The sequence below is a fragment of the Lissotriton vulgaris genome, chromosome 7, assembly GCF_964263255.1.
Source record: "Lissotriton vulgaris chromosome 7, aLisVul1.2, whole genome shotgun sequence".
Taxonomy (NCBI): Eukaryota; Metazoa; Chordata; class Amphibia; order Caudata; family Salamandridae; genus Lissotriton; species Lissotriton vulgaris.
In genome coordinates this window covers 1,768,521,929-1,768,536,800 of record NC_141695.1, presented here as the reverse complement: position 1 = coordinate 1,768,536,800, position 14,872 = coordinate 1,768,521,929, and the positions used below count along the sequence as shown (strand labels likewise).

Sequence of the window (14,872 nt, the reverse complement as noted above, 5' to 3'; positions counted from 1 at the left end):
CACACAATGCCAGGATGGACATGCCTCCCTCGGACATTAATTTCTACGGAGCGTAGAACTTTGAGGAAGACGCATCACAAGACACTTAAGTCCGAATTCCAACAGTTGAATTTATTTTCAAATGGAATTCTTTTGCGCATGCAAATCTTTACGAATGGGAACAAAGAAATACATCTTTTCCAAATCCTAAATACGCCACACTGACAGTGAAACAAAGCGGAAGCTCCCAACCTTAATTTCTTGAACTCTCAAAGGCGAGCAACTGTGTCGATACATAAGCACTTCAGATCGGGCGATATCTAAAATAATTCAGTCCACGAACTATAGTAAAGAAGGTTAAGATGTCAAGTAAGATATTTGCAGTGGTGCAAAAAGTTATTAAAACTTCAGCTCAAGTTAGAATCCAGATTAAATCATAAGCAAAGTCTCACCAGTCAAGCTGCAGTATAACCAAGGTGTTAGGATCTTCTTAGAGAGAGGCTGCAGACTACGTCTCTGTAGAAGATCCCATTCAACCAGCTTCACAGATTAACAGCAACTGTCCAAGTTTAACTTAGAACACTATGACCTAATGCCATTCTACTATCACAATGACATTCCACTAGGTCTTACATTCTACTTAGTTAAGCATGCAAAGCATCTTTAGAGAAGAGGAGAATACCACACCTGGGGCACCACCTAAGCCAAGTTTTCAAGGCACACTCCTGTAGATGTGCCCATGTTGGGCTCCCTCTCACAGCGCTTAGAGTCCTGTTGGTAATAATGTGCTTTAGAAATCCCAATTAACAATAACAATAATAGTACCTGGTGAGACCCACACAAGTCACCCTATTCTTAATTCTCATGGGGGTCTAGTTTTCAAAAATGTACATGTTTGCTAGGTTTCCTAGCAAACATACATACCCTCTAATTCACATGCTAATATGTCTACTCCCAAATTCAGAGATGTTCAAATAACCACTGCTTAATAAACTCCATATCTTGTCTTCATTCCAGAAATACATAGGTTTCCTTGATACCTATTTTTCACTCTTTATATTTTACCAAATGAATTGCTCTATACGAGGTACACAATGCGAAACCATTTCAAGGTGCAGCACAGTTATTAGCTTTGGGTACCTTGCGTTCTCGGTGAACCTACAAGCCTGATATATCCCCACAACCAGAAAGGTACCTGCAGACATAACGGTATAGTACTTAAAAAAAATATAGCAAAGTTAGAAGAAGTTACAGGGGAATATGTAGGCACAAATTGCTGTTCAACTCAATTTCAATATTTTTTTATTTCAACTGTTACTGTCTATAGGAAAACCTAGAAGGACTATACAACTGAAGCCGTTGTCGACCTCAATGGAGGACAGGAAGATGCAGCTGGAGAAGAAGGTGAAAGTGTCCCATGGAACCCAAAGGTGGATTTAAGGTGATAAGTACCTGCAGGTCGAGTGGATTAAGTCTATGCCACTCAGTAGTGACCAGTAGGTATGAAAGTCAAATGCCCACCAATGTCGGGTGTTGCAAGAGAGTTGGCGGTGACCATGAAGCTGCAGCCATGTGGACCAGGCAATGCTGTGGAAGACCAGGAGCTGTTCAAAAGCTGAGCCCCATCAGATGTCGAGAGTTGAGGGGTCAGTGTCCATCTGGAGCACCAACAAGCCTTGGCAACTGCAAACAACGTGGCAAGCGAAAAGGGTGCAATGTCAGGATCAGCAAGCTCCAAATGACTCACCACAAGCAGGGGAGTCAGAGTAGGCCCGAGCAATCAGGTGATCCCATTGGAGTCAAAGAAGACCCTCAAGAGGACCTGCAGGGTGGAGGACTGGAGTTGCAAGAAGACCTCAAGCAGTTCACAAAAGATGCAGATCCACAATACAAGCGATGTGGTGAGGAGGAATATTTTGGTCACAGGAGATGATTGAGGTTGAGGCTACTTGGAGCCCGAAGATCTCTGAGGAAGACAGTCAACAAGCTTTTGCAATGGCAAGTTGACGGGGTGTACCTGGGTTCGGTTCCTGAGGTTACGATGAGGGATACTGGCCTCAAACTCAGTGAGAAGATAGTGCAGGCCTCGAGGAGGTTGAAGAACTACTACCTGTATTGCTGAGCCTATCAGAGTCTGTGGGAGCCCAGGATCAGCAGACTGCTCAGCTTTGTTGCTGTGCCTGCTGATGCAGGGAAGTGACTCCTTCACTTCAAGGGAGAGTCCTTCAGGTGTCTTGGATGTCCACAGGCCTTGGGAGGATCCTGTTTAAAGAACAGACACAGATTTTGCAGTAGACAAGCGGGACTACGAGACTAGGAGCAGCAGTAGTCTTTACAGATGCAGTCTTGGTGCCTAGAGGAAAGTCGAGTGATGTCCAGAGTGCCCAGACGGTTGAGGCAAAAGTGGTGTCAGATCTGGATCTTGTGCCACGACAAATCTAGGGACCCACCTACAGGTAAGCCTTTAAGTACCCTAAGGAAAGGTTTGGGACCATTCAGGAGTCCCTCCCAGAGGAGGAGCTGGACAGTGGGGATTGTACTCCCATGTCCTTTGTCCAGTTTCACACCAGAGTGGGAGCCAACAGCTTTCTGAACTGGTTTGAATTGGAGTATGCAAGGAGGGCACCCTTGATTTCAAGGTTTTGTAATAAAACCCTTTAACTATTCCTGATCTAGAACTCAGTTACTGAATGTTACCAGTTAATTATTTATACTTGGCTAAACTAATGTTAGGTCTGATAATGAGGATGGGGGTCTTTATTGATAGATCGAGGATTGAAGTGGAACGGCTAAAGGTAACATTTGGAGTGATCTGAATTTCAGAATGCCTAAATGTTGGGGTTTGGGGTGCTGCCCCCCATACTAGGAGGTCCAGCTAAGTGCTTGTCAGTCACCAAAGGAGACATGAAATTCATGCTTCACCCATGACAATCACCTATAATCTGCAACACACAACCCTTGTTACACAAGAAATTCACACCAAACTTCACTCTGACCTACCTCTCTCTGCAATGGAGACGATCATCGGAGTGGAGGTCCGGATCTTATTTCCACCAGCTTCAGGCGCTACAAAGAAATCAGAAATTCAATCTATGAATCCTTTGAGCACTTAATTGTGAAGTGCATCACCAGGTCCTCTAATTTCTTATCCGTGGAAGCAATTTCCCTGCTCCACAAAAACCATTCCTCCTTTCCATCATTCATTTTTAGGCCCAACTAAAGATTCTAGCCTCTACCCAACCTAACAGCTCTGATTACATCTGCAAAAGTTGGTGTCAATGACATTCTGAAACCTTTTTCAACAGGTAATCATATAGAAGGAGTCTTAAAAAAATTAAGGTGTATGGTTTGTCACACAACAGAGTCACAATGGGTCCCATCACCAGTCATCCACTGTGGCAGCACTAGCTTCCGCAAGAAGGTGTCGTTATCTGCTCACTTGGTAAATTAATGTTTTCTTTAAAAAAAACATACTTTTTCATCCACTTGTTCAAATTGTCCCCACTGCAAACTTTCATCATAAGAAAACTTGTCCTGGATTGTTGCCAAGTGACTATAGGTATGAATCTACTGCCCTTCTCCCTTGAACAATCTCAATGACAGACTAGAGTTTGGCCTAGTAAGCCAAACTCTGGTGAGACAATCCATGTTTCTAAAATGTGTATCTTTTTTTTTTACTATGAGATTCTGACTCTCTTGTCAACTTGTGCTGGCAAGAAATAATAAATAAGACTATGCTAGTGCTTGGAGATCCTATTTAATGGAGAGCCGAAACACTTTTAAGTTCCTGTCTTTGGGACACTTGGATAGAAACAACATTGTTTTAAAGCAGATGTTAAATCAATCAACTATTTTTTTAACGTTTTTATTGGATAAGGAGGCGATTGCAAAAAAAAGCATGCTTGGTCTGTTATTAACTCGTACAATAAAACCGAGCCCAAACCCTATTTAACCTCCCATTTAAAACTGGCTTTAAAGTATAGATATCTTATGTTAAGATTTGGCTGTTATCCAACAAAGGATGGGAATCTGAGATGGGTACAACATTGGCAAACACAATATTGCAGATTATGTGCTTGTGTCAATGAAACACTACTGCATATTGTATGTATTTGCTCTAGATAGCGACAAGTGAGGCAAACACTGTTAAACCCCATTTTTAAGGAAATAGGAATAAGAACGCGTCACAAAGCAATTATTTTGTGCCTCTGAGGGCATACCACCACTTTAACAACCCATTTTGTTAAGTCCATCCTTAGAGCTGAAAAGAAACTGACCCAGGCTGATGTTTTGCCTGTGTTACAGGAATAATAAATGGTTATATTATTAACCTTGTTGCAGTATTAGTACTGCTATTGCACCAGTGTAAGATGGATGTCAGTTAAAGATGATATTATGTCTAACACGTTGAAACATTACATACAGTGGAGTGAATAAAGTTTGTCAAATTGTCACTTATTTCAAATATCCAAAACACACATTAGTTCCATCATGTACATACAGATTAGATTAGGTGCATTTCGTCCCATCACACAAGATAACAGTATTACACAGTTGACCTTTTACCCGGTAGCTTACTGTTGTCTCTATGACATCAGGCTCTTGGTACCATATTGTAATCCATGTACCTGATGTACACAAAACATGTCCACAGGCACAGTAGATTTATTCTGAACAAAGGTTAACACTTTTTTCATTCATGGTCAACAGCCAGCTGGCTATTCTCATGTTTGTTTAGAAAAGAATTAGCAGGGGATTAGCAAAAGTTTTCAAAACATATTGATTCTAGAAAAACCCGGAGTAAATACTTTAGTATAAAAGACTCTCACTTTCCCTTACCAAGAAAGAGGAAGAATTCCTTCCAGGCTGCACCGAGACTCTGCAGGCTGATCCTTCGACAGACAGAAACCTGACATCCCTTGCAGGGTGCCTTCCTCGACGCAGAGAAGGGGTCCTTCATTCAGAACCATCAGGTGAGGGTGTAGTATGGCCTAAGGCCTGCTTTGCGCGCATGTTATGTTAGCATGGCTTATTAGAAGTTTAAACGTCATTTTACCTTTTGCTGCTTTTGCACAAAACACTGCATAGCTGTTTTTGTAAGTTAGCCTTCACGAAGGTCTACACATGAGAAAAGGTTTTGTTTACGACATCTGCAGACTTACATCATGCCCCTAGTCTTCACAGTGAGTGCTGAAGCAGTCAAGGTTATCAAAACATTGTAGCTGTTTTTCGACATGTTCACGTAACGTTTTCTAGACACAACAATTTGGCTGTTTGGAGACAACTAAGATTCTGGCGCCCTTATTATTGCACACTTGACATGATTTCACACACTTGGAAGATTTCCGTTTTCAGGGATGCAGAGAGTTTATGCTGATCCAGAAGTAATGGGGTCCCCCAAACAAGCCCAAGAGACCTTCTTTAGTTTATAATTCATAGGGGCATATTACCAAGCAATAGCGATAATTATCGCTACTATTGCTTGGTTAGAGACAAAAATTTACCGCTGGGCTGCGGCGATTTTTATCGCAGATAAACCTTGGTAATACCAAGGTTTATCGCAAATGCGATAAAAATCGGCCGCAATGCATGAATATCGCTGAAAAGTCAGCGATATTCATGCATTACCGAGCTAATGCTCTTAGCCTGTTATCCACCTCCAATTGGATAACATGGCTAAGACCTGCTCAGGGCAGGTGTTAGCTTTTGGAGATATTTGCGCTTAGCGCGAATATCTCCAAAAGTTGGTAATAGGAGATAGCGATGTTAGCGACTGTTTCCAGTCACTAACATCTTGGCACGCCCACTTTGCATGTCATTAGTGATAAATATCACTGACATGCAAAGTGGGGCCCAAGATGGTTGCTATCTCCTACTAGCTGTCGCTAACTGGGGTTAGCGACAGCTAGGTAATAGGGAGATAATTTTATCTCCGCTTTCTTGGCTTTTAAAGCCCCCTTGATAATATGCCCCATAGTTCCTATATAGAGAGGGTGTTAAAACTAGGCGCTATAGGACCTGTTGTTACCATCATTGTAATAAGAGTTCTCCTTTTGTATTTTATGGAATTGTAACAATGCTTACCATATTATTTCTAATCATATGTCTGCTTATGTTGGCTAAGATACTGCACATGAGATCAAGTCGTTAAAATAAATATTTTAACCTTACCTGTATCTCTAATTTACTCCTCTTGTGGACTGGTATGAGAGTATAACAAAAGAGTGTTCTCACTTCCCACCATTCCTGAGATGGTCCTAAGAACAATGTTCTAGGTTGTCTAATCATTGGTTACTTTGCTATAGGATGAAGAGCTAATGTGACACTGATGCTAGCTGGTTGGGGTTTTTCTAGGTACTGAGGTGAGTTTCTGGTACACCACAATTCACTGATGTCCTAGGTCTCTGTGCACAGGTCTGTGTATGAGCAGGATCCTCGCAACAAGGGGTTAGCAGTTCCCCAGGGAATTCTTGCCTCCATTAGGTTCCATCAGGATATATCCTAGCACTTACACATGCATGCTTCAGCTACACCTCTCCGCTAGGCACGGTTAGGTAGGATAAGCATCTTAGGAGTAAGCCAAGGCTATTGTTTTATATAATATGCTTTTATTCATCTTATTAGCTCTATGGTAGAAATGTATCTACTTTTTATGATATTAGTCCTTCAATTACATTTGTCTGCTCCTGTCTTTTGACTGTCGCAAATAGCATGTTTATATACTAGACTGAAACTTGACCAATAAATACTTATTGAAACCGTTCCAATCGTCATTCTATGTATTCTGAGAAAAGCAAGCACGAGGGACTGAGCAAAAGATACCATATTGTTTCCACGGTACCTGAGGAATCAGGGTTGTCAGGTTCAGTGGTTGCCAGAAACTACCTACCACATTGTATAGTACAGGGGGTGGTAGTGGGACGGTAGAGCTAGCAGGTCTAACGGCTGACTCATTCCGCGGGGGTGTCCAGAGTCTGTATTCACAACAAGCCCTCAGTTTAGGTCATCCAAAACACGCAGGTCCTGGGGGGTCCTAGGAACTATATGAACGTTAGGGCATAAAACCTTGCAGGACAAATTATTGAAGATTATGTACACAGTTCTGCTGTTTCTACATTTTTATTTAACAAACTGATAGAGTCACTTTTCTTTTTTGAGTTTTGGAAGGTCACTGAAATACAGCTATGGTTTTAAACCCCTCTATGAGCTAAGAGGGAAGTTATATTTTTATATGCATTAGAGGAGATAATAAAGGGGGGCAGTCAGGCTTTAAACCATGTGTTAACTGACTCATTTAACCAATTAAGAACAAGCCTTATTCGGGGCAAAGTAGGGTCTAGTATTTTTCAAATGAAGATAAATCATTATCTTCATGCTGCAGTTTATTTATAGAAAGATGTTGTAATATTTGACTGGAGGCCGGATAAATAGTGTGAAGGAGGGCTTTATTTAGCCGGACATGAAGGAAAAAGGGCCTCCCAACAATGGTAGGCTGGTGACCTTTCAATAACCAAAAATGAATGCACTACTGGGAGGCGACTGAAACTTAGTCCAGAATCCTTCCATGATGAAGTCCAACAATTCTTGTTCTCAGTCAGTCTCGGAAAGGTAGCTACTTGGGGATATGATATCAGATATCCCCATGGTGGACCCTGGAGATTACTCCTGCCCACAACACTTAAACTTCCTGTTATCCCCACCCTTCTGGCTCACGTACTTGATACTGCCATACAAACAGGGGTTTCAGATCACAATACCAGTCATCTCTGGCTCGATCTGGGTGTGTTGAGACCACCTCCGAGTCAATGGAGAGTGAACCTGTCTCACTGTAAATTGCCTGACGACAACTACACTCCCAACGCGAGGTCTTTTTGGAACATAAAAAAGAGTCAATTGACTCCCCTAATAAACTTTGGGCAGCAAGAAAGGCAACCATAAGAGGGATATCATCTGAGACACATCCCATAGGAAACAAGAGGCCTCCAAGACCAAAACCAGACTAGAACTCAATGATAATGGTATAATGGTACACTTTCATAAGCGAACACAATCTCGTCACTATTATCAAATTTGCTTATTTTGAACCCTCCAGCAACCCTGACTCAGAAATACGTGGTCAAGCAGGCTCTACAACCTAGGCATGAGGTTACTGATTAACAGGTCACAGGTAGGGTGGCTCGTGTCTGGCAGACAAGCGCACAAACAGTAAACTCAGGTCCATCCCCCAGATAAGCACAGCAACACCACAGTGGTCCAGAGAAATTGGCCGCAATAAAGCACATATGGCCAGAAGGGTGTGCACAATCGCAAAACACCATAAAGGCATATGCCACATGAAGTTAGGAAAACAAGCCAATAAGGACACAGTACACGCAGTGATGAAGCGCCCCTTATGCTGAATGTGTGGACACATTACCCTCTGAAAAACACACAAGATGATGGACGGAATGTTGCACAATGGCAAAACATTCACCCCCAGTCACAGATCTGGGTTTAATCCATTGTTATTTTGCTCACTAAGCCACCCCAGTTCAGACATGGCCATGTGCAAATCAGTCTTGACCCTGTGCCTCATGGGGACAGTCCAGCCCAAACTGCCAACCCATGTCTTTCCTGGACCGGAATCAAGCATCCTAGGACAGGTTTCTGGCTATCAGCAGTCTTCAACCAGGATAGCTTGACTCCAGTGGCTTAGTGAGCACGTGACCCATGTCTGGGCATACCCTTCACACATAGGGTGAACACAAAACACACAAGATGATGGAGGGAATGTTGCACAATGGCAAAACATTCACCCCCAGTCACAGTTCTGGGTTTCATCCATCGTTATTTTGCTCACCACGCTACCCCAGTTCAGACATGGCCATATGCAAATCAGTTTTGACCCTGTGCCTCATGGGAACAGTCCAGCCCGAACTGCCAAGCCATGTCTTTACTGGACCGGAATCAAGCATCCTAGGACCGGTTTCTGGCTATCAGCCGTCTTCAGCCAGGATAGCTTGAATCCAGTGGCTTAATGAGCACGGAAACCACATTGCCATACATTGTGTCGAAAGGTCGATGCCCACCTACATTTATATCAAGGGCCTTATTTATGACTCAACAGACAAGGCCCCAATCTTTTAACAAGCAAGGATTGCCATAAGTACTTCTATGATACCCAATAACAATATACTGACTCGCTCAGATTGATCGTACTTTGAGACAGTCCACAGACCCGCTTCTGTAACTGTGCTCCTGGCCGAAGTGTTTAATTAAACCAACTGTTCTTGGTTTTCCAAACACCTCTTTTCTTTAGTTTTTTCAAGGTAAATTCAGATTTGAACAAAATGGCACAAAGACAAAATGACCACCCGAACGTTCCACAAACGACATTCGATGCACATCCACAAGGCCAAGCAGCCACACCAGCTGAGGCAAATTAACAACAAACAAAGTTGATTGTCATCTAAATCATCATTGACAAGTTCTTCAATATCAGTATCAAGAGAAACATTCATGTGTGGGACTAGTTGCATGTGAAGAAACGTACAAGTCAAAGTAGAGTTGATTCAGCACCCAAGTCTTTCAAACATTGTACAATGATTACTCCTAAGATAAATGAGTGTTCAATACCTTTCATCATCAACTGGGGGTTGTGTGGGAAAGTGCCCTCTTTCTGCATGGTTGCCCCCACTTTTTGCTGAACTGCTGATGTACTGTGGGTTTTGGTGCAGAACAAAGTAAAGAGTCCACATGGCACATCCCTGTGTGCCATGCCTACAACCCACTGCCCTGGCACAGATCAGTCACCCTCTAGCTGGGTGCACTATACCAGTGGTGAGGGTACAGGTGCATGAGTCCTGTACCCCTACAGTGTCTAAGTCCATTCTTAGACATTGTAAGTGCACTTGCATACTCATTTTTAAATTTAATATTTTATGCATTTTAATGATCGTGCCTTATTGTGTTTAGGGGGATCTTACCTATTGTTTTATGGCAGTTACCTGGGTAGAGACCAATTCCTGCAGTAAGCACCGCTCCATAGCCAAATTGCCTGGAACTCTTAGAGCATTATTAGAAAGCATGGTAGAGGGGTAGTGTTAGCCCTCACTTACATAGAGTTGTGCGTGGCGACAGAGGTCAGCGGTCGAGTGTTCAGACCTCTGATACCTTAAATGTCAGCTGCAAAGCGGAGCACTCATGTAATAGACAACAGCGAGTAGGAGCATAAGAGGTGCCCTTGCAGACTCATTTTTAAATGTAATATTTTATTCATATGAATTCTCATGCCTTATTGTGTTTTGGAGTGATCCTAGGTCCTGCAGTAAGCACCGTGCCATATCTGAATTGCCTGGAAATCATAGAGCATTATTAGGAAGCGTGGAAGAGAGGTAGTTTTAGCCTTCTCTACCATGGAGTTGTACGTGGCGCCAGAGGTCATCAGTCAGCTGCAGAACAGGCGCGCAGCGGACGCACCACTTGCACGCCAAAGAAAAGCCTGTCTGCTCCCATCCGCTCCCGTCCACGCTCGAGCAGGTCCAGGGACCAGGGACCGTGCCCAATTACAGAGCATACTTTACTCCAAGTAGCAGCTTCTATCTCTTGGACAAGCTCCGACAACATGCAGGGACAGGTTGGGCTACTGGAATCGCATGTCGAGGGATTACAGGTATGCAAGCTCTGCAAACATACAATAAATATCGGGGGCAAAGTAATTTAGATGGACCAAAGTGCCAATCAGACAAACCCTCCCTGAGCCTTGGCCTCATCAACTGTTGCTTGCTCGCCAGACATAAAATTAAAATTCATCTGCTTTTGGAGGAGGGCAGTTTCGAAGCTCTGTTCATTACTGAAACCTGGCTTAATGATAACTCAGCCCCAGACTTTCTGATGAGCTTTCCCCCAGGGTTCCATATTCATAGACTAGACCACATTGGTAAGGTAGGAGAAGGACTAGTGATTGTGATTGAAGAGGATTTTAAATTTATTCTCCAACCGCTCCCCGTCCCGGACTGTAAAAGTTGTCAATTTACCATTACATTCTCACCAACCCACACCCTCTCGGGGCTGCTAAATTACAAGCCCCCTGGGCCCGAGGCAGAGTTTTTTAACATATTTATAGACATAGTCGCCAGTCTAATGATGAGGAAAGTCCATATCACTATTGCACTTCGGGTATCAGAGTATCCCTAGCGTTAAGAGGTTAGAGCATGAACTTCTGGCAAATCAACCATCATAAGCCAGGCTAGCAGGAATCCAGTGGCAAAATGAACAAGGGACCCACATCTGGGCATACCCTGCAAACTTAGGGTGAACAAAGCAAAACCAAAGGGGATGATGGACGGAGTGTTGAATAATGCAAGCACTCACCCCCAGTCAACTGATCTGGGTTTAATCCATCATCATTCTTTAGCTGACTCCGCCACCCCACTTCAGAAATGGCCATATGCAAATCAGTCTGACCCTGTGCCTCATGGGAACAGTCCAGCCCGAACTGCAAAGCCATGTCTTCCCTGGACCGGAAACAAGCATCCTGGGACCGGTTTATGGCTAATCAGCCGTCATCAGCCAGGGTCGCTTGAATCCAGTGGCAAAGGCTGGGCTCAAAGTCAAACTGGAATGGCATGGTGAGCAAAAAAAAAGACGGATTTCGGCCCCGATCTCTGTACTGGGGTGAATGTATGACATGTAGCTGCATTCTGTCCACCAACTGTTGTTTTTGCATTTGTTACCCGGAGTGGCATGGGTATGCTCAGAAGTGAGTCCCGTGCTCTCCATGCCACTGGAATCAAGCTATCCTGGCTGTTGAGAGCTGAAAGCCTGAACCCAGTCATAGGATGCTTGTGTCCAGTCCAGCGAGGACCTGGCTTGGCAGTTCGGGCTGGACTGTTCCCATGGGGCACAGGGTCAAGACTGATTTGCATATGGCTGGATTAAAACAGGAACAGCATGGTAAGCAAAGAAACAATGTATTTAGGCCCAGATCTCAGTACTCGGGTGAATGTATGACATTGTTCTGCATTCTGTCCATCAAGTGTTGTTTTTGCATTTTACACCCGAGTGGGACAGGAATGTTCAGACGTGAGTCCCGTGCTCTCCATGCCACTGGAAGTAAGATATCCTGACTGATGAGGGCTGGATACTTGTTTCCAGTCCAGGAAGGACCTGGCTTGGCAGTTCGGGCTGGACTGTTCCCATGAGGCACAGGGTCAAGACTGATTTGCATATGGCTGGGTTCAAACTTGAATGGCATGGTGAGCAAAAAAACAATGGATTTAGGCCCAGATCTCTGTACTGGGGTGAATGTGTCACATTGTTCTGCATTCTGCCCATCAACTGTTGTTTTTGCATTTGTCATCCCGAGTGGGACGGGTATGCTCAAACATGAGTCCCAAGCTCTCCAAGCCACTGGAATCAAGCTATCCTGGCTGATGAGGGCTGAACGCCCGAAACCGGTCTTAGGATGCTTGTTTCCAGTCCAGGGAGGACCTGGCTTGGCAGTTCGGGCTGGACTGTTCCCATGGGACACAGGGTCAAGAATGATTTGCATATGGCTGGGTTCAAACTGGAAAGGCATGGTGAGGAACAAAACGATGGATTTAGGCCCAGATATCTGTACTGGGGTGAATGTATGACATTGTTCTAAATTCTGTCCATCACCTGTTGTTTTTGCATTTTACACCCGAGTGGGACAGGAATTGTCAGGCTCCGTCTCCTATACTCCTCGGGGCTGTGACGAAAGTCCTAAACCCTCACCCACACAACGATCCCGAAGTCTGAGAATATAACACAGACAACAGAATAGTCCCGTGAGCGCGGGAAAGGAAGGGGACAGCGGGGAAGGAGATCTGAAATGACAAAGACAGTTGTTTAGAAAAACATCCCCCCCCCTTCGTCTATTACCAGATAGGTCTAACTCGCTTCCTCTAACCTCGCATTAGTGTACTACTAGACCCCTACCTGAAAAGGAAGATAATAAGGTCTTTAAATACAGGAGCACAGGCACAGGGTAATACCAGGGGCTGTCACCAGCTAGAAGAAAATAAGGAACACCTTATTCTAAACCTAAACCTCCTTTGTTGAGAGAATGATTATGCATCAAATAACATAGATCACATACCACAATATTTCTGTGTGCTAATCTTGTTCACAAGCTCCCTCTGATCAAGTACCCCCTGTTGATTCTCTCCTGAAGAAAACAATGGAATAACGATGTGCAAAATAAAGCATATAAGAATACGTGAGGTTAATTCACCATACCACAGTTCCTTCCCTGAAGAGTGAATAATATTTCACATATATAAACGTGCTTAGTCTTTGTACATAATAATGCACTCTGCAGGACACTCGCCCAACGATTTGAGCCCAAACCGCGAGCAATCTCCACCAGTTCAAGAAATATGACCTTATTCAAGAATATCCATCAAGAGTGCGTTTTCAAATGTTGTGTGGCTTAGGAATAAGGTTTCCCTCCTGTAATGAGAAAGCGGATCTTTCTCTTCCAACAACAGGACAGAAAACGAATGTTGACACAGCTGAGCCTGGGAATCCAAACAGCCACAAACACTACACGCAGCCGCGTGTTCTCCAAACGCAGATAATGCGACACACACTCGGTCCAAATCCGAGAGCGTGTGTCAACAAGAAAACACTGTCTGTACTCATGATTTCACCAGCAATTGCTTGTCTTACCGACCACGCCACCAACACAGCAAGAATTATCGGCACCGTCTTTCACTGCAGCCGGTACTATGTTCCTGACTCAGTGTAACAGACGTCACCACGCTGCGTTGCCGCCAAGGATCATGGGCAAAGTAGTCTTTTGGTATTCAGGGCTGGTATGTGCCACGCATCGCGCGGACAGCGGCACCACATTGCGCAGATCCTGACAGTACATCCCCCCTCACAAGGGGCGCTGTCCAGGAGCCGGTTTAGATGGAAATCTAGCATGGAATCGAGCCACGAGCTGAGGCGCGTGTACTGAACCCACAGGTTCCCACGAGTTCTCTTCCGAGCCAAACCCCTTCCAAGCAATCAGATACTGCAGATGCCCCCTCACCCACCTGGAGTCAAGAATCCTGCGCACCTCATACTCTTGATCCTGCTGCACCCATATAGGTAGCGGAGCTCTACACACAGGAGCCACAGAGAGTTTTAGCAAAGAGACGTCAAAAACAGGATGTATCTTGAAATGAGCAGGCAGACGTAACCTCACAGTCACGGGATTCACTCTACACACCACCCGGTAAGGACCAATAAACCGGGGGTTAAACACACTATGTTTCCTAAACCTAATGTGTTTCGTAGACAACCATACAAGGTCGCCCTTCTTATACTCAGGGCACGGCCTACAATGTTTGCCAGCCTGCACTTTGTACCTCACTTTAGCTTGAGCTAGATTACGCCGCGTCGCCAGAAGGATTTGGCGTATGCGTGATAATCGAGCCCTGACGTCTGGCAGCCTGACCGTATCGTTCGGAAGCACCAAGGGATTCACCCTAGGATGATAACCGTACGAACTAAAGAATGGTGAATGCTGTGTGGAAGAGTGTTGAGTGCTGTTATAAGCCATTTACGCCAACCACTGCCAATCCACCAAAGAGTCCATATCGGCTTGCAAATAGCAACGGAGATATTGTTTTAATGATTGATTTAATCTCTCCGTTTGGCCATCCATTTGGGGGTGAAAGCTAGTGGACAAAGAAGAGGATATATGTAAAGCAGAACACCAGACTTTCCAAAAGTGAGCAGTGAATTGGGCCCCCCTATCTGACACTATCACCCTCGGGAGTCCGAGTAACCTCACCACGTGCACCAATAGCAGCTGGGCTAAACGACCTGCTGTAGGGACCTGATCACAAGCGATAAAATGTCCCATTTTTGTGAGATAGTCCACTACCACCAGGATGGT

General features: G+C 44.3%; 1 protein-coding gene across 1 annotated transcript in view; it reads right to left on the bottom strand.

Annotated features, from left to right (window-relative positions):
• Positions 1-14,872, bottom strand: part of LOC147706630 (uncharacterized) — a 153,747-nt gene that overhangs the window by 44,839 nt on the left and 94,036 nt on the right. Inside the window, exon 3 of the mRNA XM_086929641.1 lies at positions 2,980-3,045. Coding sequence (XP_086785767.1) covers positions 2,980-3,045 — 66 coding nt within the window. The remainder of the gene's footprint in view (positions 1-2,979; positions 3,046-14,872) is intronic.